Source organism: Schistocerca gregaria, chromosome 3, assembly GCF_023897955.1.
Source record: "Schistocerca gregaria isolate iqSchGreg1 chromosome 3, iqSchGreg1.2, whole genome shotgun sequence".
Classification (NCBI taxonomy): domain Eukaryota; kingdom Metazoa; phylum Arthropoda; class Insecta; order Orthoptera; family Acrididae; genus Schistocerca; species Schistocerca gregaria.
This window is the reverse complement of record NC_064922.1, coordinates 291,211,373-291,226,770: the sequence shown is the minus strand read 5'-3', so window position 1 is coordinate 291,226,770 and position 15,398 is coordinate 291,211,373. Positions and strand designations below refer to the sequence as shown.

The following is a 15,398-nucleotide window of genomic DNA, read 5'->3' as shown; positions in this document are numbered from 1 at the left end:
ATATGTACAAACTAGCAGAATTACTGATGTGTACAGTAATGTTTAAAAACAATGTCCATGATGTATGAGCAAATACGGGTATGTACATAAAATATTCTTGGAATGGAGAAGATGTCGGTTCGATCTCCTTTTAGGGAAACAGACGCACTTTGTCACCTATGGACAATGCCTCCCCATTTGATCTCTCACCACTTTCTATGTATCCATTCATGGTCAACACTATTGTTTCCCACATTCCGAAAGCACCTTGCTACATGCTAGCATTAGACAGATGTTAGATATGGACATCCCTTGATCAAAACTGCATATTGCTTTAGTGGAACATATGTGTAGCATTAACCACGATAAGGTTAAAATGATGGTACAACAAATATTGTTTAATCATTGAAATTAAATTAAAGAAATTATTAAATTCAGTAAAGTTCGTGTAATTACGTATTTAAATTGTTAGCAGATTCATTAATTACTATTTGCACAATACTGATAGGCAAAAAACAGTGTCCCACGCAGTTGGCTGTACCAAAAGTATTTGCGAGCGCTAATATCTAATTCAAATTCATTTATAACATTCAACATATCAGAATTCGCGTATTTGAGAATTGATTCCCGCAGTCTATTTGATAACAATTATGATTATCAACCGAAAATAATAAAAGTTCGACGCTGCACATCGCCTAACATTCGGAAAATGTTAAAATCTCAGTAGGCTCACTGATTCTAAGTATCATGTGACTCATGATTTATCTAAACGTTAACAAATGTTAAAGTATTCAAGCGGCCATTTTCAGTCCAAAATTAATCACTTCACATGTCCTAAAACCTCACTACCAGCTCTCCAATATACAAGTTATCTCTAAGATCAATCCACGCAGTGTGAATGTCCGACACGGAATGCTGCTGGACTCAGGATGACCACGGTTTACAGTTCGCTCTCACTTACAAACCTTTTTATGGAAAACAAATGCTGGAAATGGACCATCATTACAATGCATACAAGTTAGAATTACAACATATGTATCGAAATATAGAAAACAGGTCACTATTAAAATTCATTGAAGTTAAAGGTTCAACATATTAGTCAAACGAAAAGTCCTTCTCTTATACTATATACACATTGTCCTAAGTGAAGCAGTTTATGCAGATTGTCCTGAGTGAAGCAGTTTATGCCCAATACAATAAAACATGAAATTTACGCACATGTGCCTATAATAAATGACGAAGTAATTGTTGTTAAAATATGGTAAAAAATTAATGGCAGCCTGTTCAGCAGAAGCATCTTTTTGTGTTCTGTTGGATGGTAGGACGAAACGTTACATTTAAATAGCTACTTTCAGGCAATAAGAGTCTTTTTTATATAGTCCAGTTTAGTATTTCATTATATAAACTAGCAGTCACGTAATTAGTTATACATATGATGCTTAATTATCACGGGAAATGTATAAGGGATAAGGAGAGAGATAGTTCAATAAATAAAATACAAACAGAGGTCTGGCTTTTAGTGATTACAACTAGCGCCCACCCCTATTAATTTATATTTTTTACACTATTGGACATTAAAATTGCTACACCAAGAAGAAATGCAGATGATAAACGGATATTCGTTGGACAAATATATTATACTAGAACTGACTTGTGATTACATTTTCACGCAGTTTGGGTGCATAGATCCTGAGAAATCAGTACCCAGAACAACCACCTCTGGCCGTAATAACGGCCTTCATATGCCTGGGCATTGAGTCAAACAGAGCTTGGATGGCATGTACAGGTACAGCTGCCCTTGCAGCTTCAACACAATACCGCTGGTCATCAAGAGTAGTCACTGGTGTATTGTGACGAGTCAGTAGCTCGGCCACCATTGACCAGACGTTTTCAATTGGTGAGAGACCTGGAGAATGTGCTGGCCAGAGCAGCAGTCAAACATTTTCTGTATCCAGAAAAGCCCGTACAGGACCTGCAACATGCGGTAGTGCATTATCCTGCTGAAATGTAGGGTTTCGCAGGGATCGAATGAAGGGTAGAGCCACGGGTCGTAACACATCTAAAATGTAACGTCCACTGTTCAAATTGCCGTCAATGCGAACAAGAGGTAACCGAGACGTGAAACCAATGGCACACCATACCATCATGCCAGGTGATACGCCAGTATGGCGATGACCAATACACGCTTCCAATGTGCGTTCACCGCGATGATGCCAAACACGGATGCGACCATCATGATGCTGTAAACATAACCTGGATTCATCCGAAAAAATGACGTTTTGCCATTCCTGCACCCAGGTTCGTCGTTGAGTACACCAGGCGCTCCTGTCTGTGATGCAGCGTCAAGGGTAACTGCAGCCGAGGTCTCCGATCTGATAGTCCATGCTGCTGCAAACGTCGTCGAACTGTTCGTGCAGATGGTTGTTGTCTCGCAAACGTCCCCATCTGTTGACTCAGGGATCGAGACGTGACTGCACGATCCGTTACAGCCACACGGATAAGATGCCTGTCGTCTCGAGTGCTAGTGATTCGAGGCCGTTGGAATGCAGCACGGCGTTCCGTATTACCCTCTTGAACCCATCGATTCCATATTCTGCTAACAGTCATTGGATCTCGATCAACGCGAGTAGCAATACGATGGACTGCAATCGTGATAAACTACAATCCGACCTTTATCAAAGTCGGAAACGTGATGGTACGCATTTCTCCTCCTCACACCCAGCATCACAACAACGTTTCACCAGGCAACGCCGGTCAACTGCTGTTGTCGGTTGGAATCTTTCCTCATGTCAGCACGTTGTAGGTGTCGCCATCGCCGCCAACCTTGTGTGAATGCCCTGAAAAGCTAATCATTTGCATATCACAGCATCTTCTTCCTGTCGGTTAAATTTCGCGTCTGTAGCACGTCATCTTCATGGTGTAGCTATTTTGAATGGCCAGTAGTTTAGCTCTGCCGGTAGAGGATTTACGCAAAAAATTCAAACGTTTCGGGTTCGAGTCCCGGTCCGGAACACTGTTTTAATCTTCCAGTAAGCTTCAAACATCATATTGGTCTGTGGATCGCTTCTTGAACGACTTGCGCTTGGAAGAGGCCGATGAATTGTACAGTCTCAATGTTATGCCTCTGCGGTGTGCTATAGTGTGCAGCTATAAGCTTGATATCTTATTTCTGCAGCATGGGCAAACTTCAAATGAGCTGAAGTACGTGACGGTGAATGTGACGGACACAGCGAGTTGCAGAACGAAGCTGCTCGTACTGGATGGAATGCTGTGTGCTGGAGGAGTGAGCAACCAAGACTCCTGCCAGGTGAGTCTACTGTCCTTATATAGATAATAGTTCCTTCACACGTGTTAAGCCCTCATAGTAATCACGACATGTGTCCCACTTCCGTCATAGATTTCTTCGAGTACACGATGACGCAACGTATTTCATCTTCTCACAGAAATACCCATAGATTATTTATTATTTAATAATTTATTTCTTCAGTTCTTACCCGTTACGTACAATTTAAGCTCTCTCTTTCACATCACAACTGTCTAAAGTTAGTATTATTTTCTGTGCATCGGCATCTAATGAAATCACATGTACTACTACAGCTAATATGTTACTGTTTACCATACCACAGTGATTACAGCTGTTAATTACAACAGCATCCACCAAAAAAACTACCTGTACTTACCACTACTCCTGCACTATCACCTGTAATTACTGTCCACTATACCTATATGAAATACATTTCAAACAGTTTTTGCATACTATATTCCACCCCTCCCCTCCCTCCCCCCCCCCCCCCCCCCCTAGTCCGTAGGCGCGTCCTGCCACTCTGTAACAATGACGTTTTCGTCATTCATAATTTACAGACGTTCTTAGACAATGTTTTTCCTGTATTTCGTGCACATTTAGTAACTATTTACGAACCATTTCTATATATGTAAAGTAATCTGTGAAAATACTACACTGGCGGGAAAAACTCGCAACATGAAGAAGTAATTATGCGACAAAAACGAAAGTTGAAAGGCGTGTTTCTACATCTGAAAGATGTATACTCAAATTTCGCGCCAACTCTTAAGAGTGCCGCTAGTAGCGTCTCTATGAGGGTGCAAATCAGGTTGGTTTTAAACACACGCTGTTACGGCCTTGAGCGTTATTTACGTTTGAGATTGGATGTGGTTAGTTGATGTTAGTCAAGAATGCCTTTAAGGGGACAAAGACGCCATTGTCAGTACGTCATTGAGTTTGAGCGAGGTCGTGTAATAAGGCTACGGGAAGCTGGGTGTTCCTTCTGCAATACTGCAGAAAGGCTTTGCTAGAATTTAGCCACTGTACATGATTGCTGGCGGCGGTGATCACGGGAAGAACGGGTTCCGGGTGTCAACGTGGTACTATCGAGAGGGAAGACCATCTAGCTTAGCTTATGACTCTGCCGCAGTGTACTGCATCTGCGTCAGCAATTTGAACCGCAGTTGGCACCACAGTGGCAAACGAACAGTTACAAATCGGTTACTTGATGGACAGCTCTGAGCTAGATGCTGTGCAGCGTGTATTCCACTGACTCCAAACCACTGCAATTAACGACTTCAGTGGTGCTAAGCGATGATGGAGTGACGCACTCGGTTCATGCAGAATGTTGGTAGGATGGGGGTTTGTTGTGTTTTCTGATGAAAGCTGGTTCTGCCTCGGTGCCAGTGATGGCCATGTGTTGGTAAGAACGGGGACAGTTGAGGGCCTGCAATCAACCTCTCTTAACTGTTAGGTACATTGGGCCTGCAACTGGCGTTATGGTGTGGGGTGCGATTTTGTATGACAGCAGGAGACTCTCGTGGTTATCCAACGCACCTTGACTGCAACTCTGTACGACAATTTGATGATCCAAACACATTGTGCTGCCATTCATGAACAGCAATCCAGGGGGTGTTTTCCAACAGGATAACGTAGTCCCACATACCGCCGTTGGAACCCAATACACTCTCCAGAGTGTCGATATATTGCCTAGGCCTGCTCAATCACCGGATCCAATCGAGCACATATGGGACATCATCAGACGAAAACTTTAGCATCATCCATCATCCAGAACCAGCATTAAGCGTCCCTGCATTGACCAACCAAGTGCCAACGGGCATGGCATTCCATCCCACAAACAGACTTCCGGCACCTGTACAACACAATACATGCACCTTTGCGTGCTTACATTCAACATTCTGTCGATTACACTGATTATTAATGTACCAACATTTCAAATTTGCATTAATCTTTGATCTCGCAATGTCAATCATTTGAATATGTTACCTAGACAAATATATTCCTGAAAGATCATTACGCTGCATTAATTATTTCTTGATGTTGCGTTGTTTTTTCCGTCAGTGTATATTGTTACTGATCCGTGTATAGCATCGATATAATTGTAACTATATAATAAGAAAAACTAGAGACGGCCGGTGTGGCCGAGCGGTTCTAGGCGCTTCAGTCTGGAGCCGCGTGACCGCTACGGTCTCAGGTTCGAATCCTGCCTCGGGCATGGATGTTAAGTCCCATAGTGCTCAGAGCCATTTGAACCATTTTTTGAAAAACTGGAGGGAAGCCCCTGTGTGTTAAGGAGGCAAAAGCACGCCAATGGAGAAGGCGGAAGGGGCGTTGAGAGCTTGCCAACGGACTATGATGTGCAGTCAGCCATTGTAGTGAATGCATGTCGGTTTGAATTCGAGGCTGAAACTTAATGTTCTCCCGAATGACCGTTGCCACAGCTTGTAAAGAATTGGAATGCCGAGACAGTGCTTCGTGGTTTAAGTTAATTACGAGAAGACCCATGTGTGAAACATTAAACGCTGAGGCATATAATACTTGCCGATGCAGCGTTTCAAACATCGTCTCAAAGAAATTTATTTTTCCCTTTAGTATTGTAAGTTACGTCGGCCACTATCTTTTGCGTGGTGCTTTACCAATATAGTTTCATTTACGGATGCATACAGATTATCATTGATCCAAATCATTCTACCTGTAACATATTTCTGACCAGATTCCTAAAATTTGTTTGAGTGTCACTATTAAAAACTCCATAACTATGTCAACAAAGACAATCATTACATTATCTGGAAAACAGTTTACGGATTGAGTCTGCCACCACACTTGCTAGGTGGTAGCCTTTAAATCGGCCGCGGTCCGTTAGTATACGTCGGACCCGCGTGTCGCCACTATCAGGATTGCAGACCGAGCGCCGCCACACGGAAGGTCTAGTCTAGAGAGACTCCCTAGCCCTCGCGCCCCAGTTGTACAGCCGACTTTGCTAGCGATGCTTCACTGCCTGCATACGCTCTCATTTTCAGAGACCTAGCAAGGCGCCATATTCAGTTACTATGTATCCTGAACAGATAATATTGTGAATAATGTACCGTCAAGAGCGACGTTCATCATTAATGGATTAAAGTTAAGGACCAAACTAATTACGTCCGCTTTCTGAGTTCTCATTCCCTTTCATGTTCCAGACCTCACGTCAGTATAGTCCTTCTCTCCTCACGCTAGCCTGCGTGAGCTAAAACGCGTGCATTTCGGCCTCCAGTTGTAACACGGTGTTGGCTCTTCTGCCAACACAACAGAGTCTAGTTAAGTTGCGGAGGTAATACGCTGCTGGGAAAAAAATGTTACACCCTTTTAGCGGTTTCCAATTCACTTAAAATTTATTGTTGCAACAATGTATATGGAGTACATGAAATGATTACGTCTACAGATGAATAGCAAAAGCGGTTCTGAGGTGCAGGTATCGACCGATGCTGAAACACCTATATTAGTACGTGTTGTAGCCGCCACGAGCGCAATCCAGGTGCTGACTCTGTCGTGCAGTAGATCGTTCAGATGGTGAATACTATCCTAGGATACGATACGCGCACCTGTTAGATCTGTTTGCGCAGCTCTACAAGTATTGTTGGTTGAGGAGTCGCACGAGTCACTTCTCACCAAATCATATCCCACACATTGATTGACTGGAGTTAAGTCCAGAGACGTCTTGCAGAGCACGTTGAGATCATGGGCAATGTGTGGGCGAGCATTATCTTGTTGGGACAACAATTATCCTTTCTTTTACGAGAACGGCAAAAACGGGTCTACCAGTATTCTGCATGAACCGAGTGCGCCATGCCATCTTCCAAGCCGGCCGCGGTTCTAGGCGCGCAGTCCGGAACCGCGCGACTGCTACGCTCGCAGGTTCGAATCCTGCCTCGGGAATGGATGTGTGTGATGTCCTTAGGTTAGTTAGGTTTAAGTAGTTCTAAGTTCTAGGAGACTGATGACCACAGATGTTAAGTCCCATAGTGCTCAGAACCATTTGAGCCATTTTTTTCCATCTTCCAAGTGATGCTCTGACGGCACCAGTTGCGCCGTGCAGGTCTGTGCTGTGATTCACAATTTTCAGACGTTCGTAGATAATGTTTTTCCTATATTTCGTGTATATTTAGCGACTATTTATGAGCCATTTCTATATACGTAGGTTGGAACTTAAATAGTGGCAACACTGCTGTGGAGACACTATGCAATGGAAGCTACTATCGTCGCTGATAGCACACGTTGTTGAATGCCTATCTTACCTCCCAGCAAATGGACTCGCCCGTCCCACGTCACCGGGATGCGCACAATCAAGGGAAACACAGTCACTTGTGAGCGAGCGGTCTAACGTAACGGTGTCACTATGTTTTCGAAACAGGAACAACGGTGTTGGATCAAGATTGAATGCGTCCGAGGCCGTACAGCACGACAGTGTCATCAAGGTCTTCAAGAGGCGTGCGGGGAATCGGCATTGCCGTACAGAACAGTGGCACATTGGGTAAAAGCCCTCAATTAAGGTCAGCAGACTGTGGCAGACATGCATCGGGCAGGTCGTCCTAGCGTCTCTGAAGAAGAAGTGCATGCTGTTGCCGCGTTAGTGGACAGTGGTGGACGCCATACGATTCGTGAGCTCGCCCACGGAACCGGATTAGAGCATACGACTGTGCTTCTCATCCTGAAGGAACAGCTGGGCATGCGAAAAATTGCATCACTATGGGTTCCGCATGACTTGACGGAAATGCAGAAATGGATGCATTACGAAGCTACTCAGACGCACTTGGAGCTCTATGAGCGCGAAGGAGAGGCTTTCATACGACGTATCGTAACACTGGATGAGACATGGTCCACATCGTAGGAACCAAAACTTAAACGCCAATCCAACGAATGGCGTCGTTATGGGTCGCCGCGAAAGTCGAAAGTGCGTCAGAGGTCCCGTATGGTGAAAGTTATGGTGATTCTCGTGTACGACTGTGATGGTGTTATTCTAACGCATTACGTTCCTCCACGGCAGACCGCCAATGCACAGTATTCCTGTTCGTTTTTAAGCATCACCTGCCATCAGCTTTGCGAAAGAAACGGCGACACTTTCTGCGCAACCCACCCATCATTTTGCACGACAATGCGCGGGCGCATACAGCGCCAGCTGTGGCTGCTCTGTTCGGTCGATGGGACTGGGAAGTACTGTACCATCCACCTTACTCCTTGTGACTTTGATTTGATTCCGAAGATGAAGGAACCACTTCGTGGCATACACTTCAGAACTGTTCCAGGGATTCGACAGGCAGTAGACCGCTCCATTCGCACCATCAACAGAACAGGCTCTGCTAACGGTATACTACGCCTTCCACATCGCTGGCAACGGGCTCTACACAACGCTGGTGACTACTTTCAAGGACAGTAACAGGTGCAAACATGTAACTCTTTTGTATCGGCTGTGAATAAATAGTTGCCACTATTTAAGTTCCAACACTCGTATGTACTGCTTTCTGTGAAAATACTACGCTGGTGGAAAAAAATCGCAATAACAAGCAGTGAGTGAGACAGGGTTTTAGCCTTTCCCCGATGTTATTCAATCTGTGTATTGAGCAGGCAGTGAAGGAAACAAAAGAAAAGTTCGGAGTAGGTATTAAAATCCATGGAGAAGAAATAATAACTTTCAGGTTTGACGATGACATTGTAATTCTGTCAGAGACAGCAAAGGACTTGGAAGAGCAGTTGAACTGAATGGATAGTGTCTTGAAAGGAGGATATAAGATGACCATCAACAAAAGCAAAACGAGGATAATGGAATGTAGTCGAATTAAGTCGGGTGATGCTGAGGGAATTAGATTAGGAAATGAGACACCTAAAGTAGTAAAGGAGTTTTGCTATCTGGGCAGCAAAATAACTGATGATGGTCGAATTAGAGAGGATATAAAATGTAGACTGGCAATGGCAAGGAAAGCATTTCTGAAGAAGAAAATATTGTTAACATCGAGTAGAGATTTAAAGGTCAGGAAGTCGTTTCTGAAAGTATTTGTATGGAGTGTATCCATGTATGGAAGTGAAACGTGGACGATAAATAGTTTAGACAAGAAGAGAATAGAAGCTTTCGAAATGTGGTGCTACAGAAGAATGCTGAAGGTTAGATGGGTAGATCACGCAACTGATGAGGAGGTATTGAATACAATTGGGGAGAAGAGGAGCTTGTGGCACACCTTGACTAGAAGAAGGGATCGGTTGGTAGGACATGTTCTGAGACATCGAAGGATCACGAATTTAGTATTGGAGGGCAGCGTGGAGGGTAAAAATCGTAGAGGGAGACCAAGAAATGAATACACTAAGAAAATTCATTAGGATGTAGGCTGCAGTAGGTACTGGGAGATGAAGAAGCTTGCACAAGATAGAGTAGCATGGAGAGCTGCATCAAACCAGTCTCAGGACCGAAGACCACAACAACAACAACAACAACAACAACAACAAGGAGTTGTGTCACACAAACGAAAATTGAGCGGTAGATGGTCTATAGGTGTGCATGCCCATAGTCCCACTGCTAATATCTGATTCGTGTTGACGCGTCTGGGTGCACAAACCCTCTTACCTGTGCTTTAGTAGCTGTAAGATCTGCCACTGCTGCCGTTAGAGCGTCTGTGCTGCGTGAAAGTCCAGAACACTGTCTGCAGTTGTGAGGATGTGCACGTGTCTACCAGTATCTCTACATAACTGACGCAACACGTCCAACTTGTGTGGCGATTCTGCGAAAGAACCATCCAGGCACTTGAAATACAACATTTTCAACCTTTTCAAACTCGTTCAGTTGGCTGTTGGAAGCACGAGTACGACTCCATGGCCTGATCGCCTGCTTGCTTCACTCATTTGCACCATACTGAGTCTTCTGGTTATGAGCATTCCTTATTAAAGGACAGACACAGATAGCGCTCTGGTAGATCTGCCATTGCGCTATCTTTTGGCGGACGACGTTGATACCATTATCAATAAATCTACTACCCTCCAGGTGGCATATGCCATCATCTGATCAAAATTGACGTTATTTTTCTAGATGTGCTAATTTTTTCCGGCAGTGTAAACACTGTAAGCCATAAAGACGACGTACCACGAAGAAATTATCCGAATGGGATGAAAACGAGTAGATGAAATTTATATGTACAGATAAACAAATGACTACAATTTCAGAAAAAAGTTGGATGATTACTTGAAGGGAAAGAGCTTTACAAATTGACCAACTCAATAGAGCGTTGGTCCACCTCTGGCCCTAATGCAAGCAGTTATTCGTCTTGGCATTGATTGATAGAGATGTTGCATGTCCTCTTCAGGGATATCATGCCAAATTCTATACAATTGACGGATTATATCGTGAAGATTCCGAGATGATTGGAAAGCTCTGTGTGACGGTACGCAACATAAATATTGACGTTTTTAGCGGTTGTAAATCGTAGTTTACGTATTTTATGAATATAATTAGTGTAAAAGATATAGTTAAACAACTGATATGCAGCAATAGCATCTTTATTTAATGTCTATTAAAATAACAGAGGATCGAATGAGACGCGATTGTACGGCCAAGGAGGAAGGATGTATTTTGTGGTAGACAAACTGTTTTGTTTCGCTATACGGAAGGCAGCCATTGAGCGGCTACAAATATTTTATGTAAGTTATTCGTATTTCCACTCAAATAAACTTGTTATTATTATTAGAAAATGACTTTCTTTGTAATAGTTGTCACCTCAAATGCTCGCAGTGGCTAATTATTTTTAATAAGCATTTTTCAGTAATTTGCGCTGCGAGAAGCTCGTCTTTCGATGTTGCCTCTGGCCGACCATTACGCGCCGAACTATTAATTTATTGATCAAAGTGTTAACAGTAAATGTAAGTGCGAGAGATTTCGTTGTACAAACCTTTTAAAATTCCAACAGATAATTAATTTACGTTAAAGTTCATGTTTTTAAACTATACAGATTCCAAGAGTTCAGTAAGTTTTATCCTGGCCGCTGCACGGCAACAATCGAGATTCTCTCAAGCCTTGCTTTGCAATCAATAAATAGAAATTAACAAAATTACATTGAATTCAGTTAACAGCAACTATATTTTAGTCACGTTCAAAATCTAAAGTTGGTACATGAATAACTGAGGCCCTTCAAGAACCCGTTTCATATTTGACGCACGTAAGTAAAGATGATAAGAGAAGACAATATCCCTGAGAGAAAGAATCATGCTGATAAATTAAAAATAAAAATATGTAAAATATATATGTAATAATTCTTTTTGCATGTGACGTATCGAGTCTTCAGACGGACGTCACACCTGCCTATAAAGCTAGATCCGGCGACGTTGCTGGTCGAGGTATCGTTTTGCCTGCACAAAGACAAGAAGTAGAAACTTTCACCATGTGCGGGGGGAGAGGGGGCCTGGATTATCTAGCTGAAATGTAAGCTCAGGGTGGCTTGCCGTGAAGTGCAATATAACGGGACGTAGAATATCGCTGACGTACTGCTGTGCTGTAAGGGTGTCGCGGATGACAACCAATGAGGTTGTGCTAGGAAATGAAGTGGCACCCCAGACTATTACTCCTGACTGACGAGACGTATCGTGGACGACAGTGAGGTTAGTATCCCACCGCTGTCCGGGGGACAGACATGTATTCGCTGGTCATCTGGTCATCAGATTCCAGTTCGAAGCGGGACTCATCACTGAAAATTATTCTACTCTAGTCAGTGAGATTCCAGGCCGAAGACGTGCCTGGAAAGTTGTCTGTCGCCCCTTCATACGGCCTGACATAATGGAGTTTGGATCTGAGTTGCCATTTCTTTTCATATCAGGATCCTGTGATTGCTATGCGTGGCAGCCTTACAGCATACCGAACGTTGATGATTTGCTATGCTCCGGTTTGTTGCATCTCTTAGCAAGCCATCGTGGGCCTACATTTCAGCAAGATAATGCCCGCCCGCACACGGAGAGAGTTTGCACTGCTTTTCTTCATGCTTGTCAAACACTACGTTGACCAGCAAGGATGCCCGATCTCTCCCTAATTGAGAACGTTTTGAGCATTATGGGCGGGGGCCACCAAACATATCGGGATTTAAACAGAATTTGGCACGATATAGGAGGATGTCCAACAACTCTGTCAACCAATGCCAAGCCAAACAGTTGCTTGCGTAATTCCCAGAGATGGACCTAAGGAATACTGTCTCACCCATCTGTGAAGCTCTTTCTCTTGAATAAACCATCCAATTTTTCTGAAAATGTGATCGTTTGTTTGTCTGTACATCACATATACCTATTTCCGTCCTATGTGGATAATTCTTTTGTGTTTTCTCGCTCTTCTCTGTCTTAGGGTGACATTTAAACTTCATGAAAAGATAACAATTAAACTATAAGTAACTTTAATCTGACAGTAATACTCGCACTTAAGAAACTTTTATGAGAAACGATTAAACTATGTTAGCACTGCATTGTTTACAAAGAGTAGAAACCGTATGTTCAGCTGTTATGAGAATTTGTGGCTATGGGATATCTTTCTAAGGAAAGTAAGACCACAGATTATCTTCCTCGCCGGCTGGAGTGGCCGAGCGGTTCTAGACGCTACGTCTGGAACCGCGCGACTGCTACGGTCGCAGGTTCGAATCCTGCCTCGGGCATGGATGTGTGTCATGTCCTTAGGTTAGTTAGGTTTAAGTAGTTCTAAGTTCTAGGGGACTAATGACCTCAGAAGTTAAATCCCATAGTGCTCAGAGCCATTTGAACCATTTTTTTATCTTCCTCAGTTACTTTAGATGTTGCTTTATTTAAAATCGTCTAAAATATTATTATAGCCGTTAATGTGACGGTGCGATTTTAAGGTTAGTTAGTGTCACACAGTCATATATACAGGGTGAGTCACCTAACGTTACCGCTGGATATATTTCGTAAACCACATCAAATACTGACGAATCGATTCCACAGACCGAACGTGAGGAGAGGGGCTAGTGTAATTGGTTAATACAAACCATAAAAAAATGCACGGAAGTATGTTTTTTAACACAAACCTACGTTTTTTTAAATGGAACCCCGTTAGTTTTGTTAGCACATCTGAACATATAAACAAATACGTAATCAATGCCGTTTGTTGCATTGTAAAATGTTAATTACATCCGGAGATATTGTAACCTAAAGTTGACGCTTGAGTACCACTCCTCCTCTGTTTGATCGTGTGTATCGGAGAGCACCGAATTACGTAGGGATCCAAAGGGAACGGTGGTTGACCTTAGGTACAGAAGAGACTGGAACAGCACATTACGTCCACATGCTAACACCTTTTTATTGGTCTTTTTCACTGGCGCACATGTACATTACCATGAGGGGTGAGGTACACGTACACACGTGGTTTCCGTTTTCAGTTACGGAGTGGAATAGAGTGTGTCCCACCATGTCAGGCCAATAGATGTTCAATGTGGTGGCCATCATTTGCTGCACACAATTGCAATCTCTGGCGTAATGAATGTCGTACACGCCGCAGTACATCTGGTGTAATGTCGCCGCAGGCTACCACAATACGTTGTTTCATATCCTTTGGAGTTGTAGGCACATTACGGTACACATTCTCCTTTAACGTACCCCACAGGAAGAAGTCCAGAGGTGTAAGATCAGGAGAACGGGCTGGCCAATTTATACGTCCTCCACTTCCTGAGAAACGCCCGTCGAACGTGTACCTCACCCCTCATGGTAATGTACATGCGCGACAGTGAAAAAAACCAATAAAAATGTGTTAGAATGTGGACGTAATGTGCTGTTCCAGTCTCTTCTGTACCTAAGGTCCATCACCGTTCCCTTTGGATCCCTACGTAATTCTGTGCTCTCTGATACACACGATCGAACAGCGGAGGAGTGGTACTCAAGCGTCAACTTTAGATTGCAATATCTCCGGATGTAATTAACATTTTACAATGCAACAAACGGCACTGATTACGTCTTTGTTTATATGTTCAGATGTGCTAACAAAACTAACGGAGTTACATTTAAAAAGAACGTAGGTTTGTGTTAAATAAACATACTTCCGTGCATTTTTTTATGGTTTGTATTTACCAATTACACTAGCCCCTCTCCTCACGTTCGATCTGTGGAATCGATTCGTCAGTATTTGATGTGGTTTACGAAATATATCCAGCTGTAATGTTAGGTGACTCACCCTGTATAATCAATATTAGAGGTAAAATATGATTCGGTAGTTTTCTTCATGGAATTTATTCATATTTGGTTTTGACTGACGACTTCATTCTTCTCCACAGGGAGACAGTGGTGGGCCACTCGTGTGTAATGGTTCACTTGCCGGAATAGTCAGCTTTGGCTACTACTGCGGTCTGCAAGACTACCCTGGCGTGTACACCGACGTGTCCAAATACGTCGACTTCCTCAACTATTCGCTGACCAGAGCCGGCGCCGTGTCAGTGGCGTCACCAGGCTACCAGACGCTGACCGTCATTGGCTCCATCGTAGCCACGTGGGCAGCGTGGGGAGCGATGAGCCGGGTCTAACTCTGCTGCCAGTTTCACTGCGAAGTACTACCCCACGGGACAGTCTCTGTACCAACAAAAGTGTGGCTCTCATAAATGGATGTCTTATGTAGGTTTACTGCTCTCTCATCAGTGAAAGGGCATGCGATTTTCTGCTGTTAATGTACTTTATTACATCTAATGTCATACATTAATGCTGGTACGAGTGAAACTGCCGTAGAACATAGACAATATATACCGTCATGATAACCTTATATTGAAACCAACATCGCGATCAGCTGACTAATGGCGGGATCCATATTCAGCCGACTCGTGGAGTACTGTTCATCTTATCTTGATTTTAGTATTTTCAGTAAGGGTTTCTTTATTAAAATGGTGTTGTATTGTACAGCATTTGATTGCACCGAAACATATGTGCAAACAGCTAATACAAGATGTACATAAATATTTACCCTGATAACGAAACACTGTAACTCTTTACTGCATATAGTAAATGAAACGTGCGTTATACCACTCATTGCTCAACTCATTAAATTTTGAACCTTACATGAAAGTTTAATGCTGCTACTACACTTCAACATTTAAACCACTTCAACGTCTGCAACTCTGGTTGTTGTTGT

General features: G+C 43.2%; 1 protein-coding gene across 2 annotated transcripts in view; it reads left to right on the top strand.

Moving 5' to 3' along the window:
* LOC126356030 (chymotrypsin-1-like) overlaps positions 1-14,989 on the top strand; it is a 141,485-nt gene extending 126,496 nt beyond the window's left edge. For both annotated transcript variants that reach the window (XM_050006684.1, XM_050006685.1), the window contains 2 exons: positions 3,155-3,286; positions 14,554-14,989. In XM_050006684.1, coding sequence (XP_049862641.1) covers positions 3,155-3,286; positions 14,554-14,799 — 378 coding nt within the window. In that variant the 3' untranslated portion in view covers positions 14,800-14,989. The remainder of the gene's footprint in view (positions 1-3,154; positions 3,287-14,553) is intronic.
* The last annotated feature ends 409 nt before the right edge of the window (positions 14,990-15,398 follow it).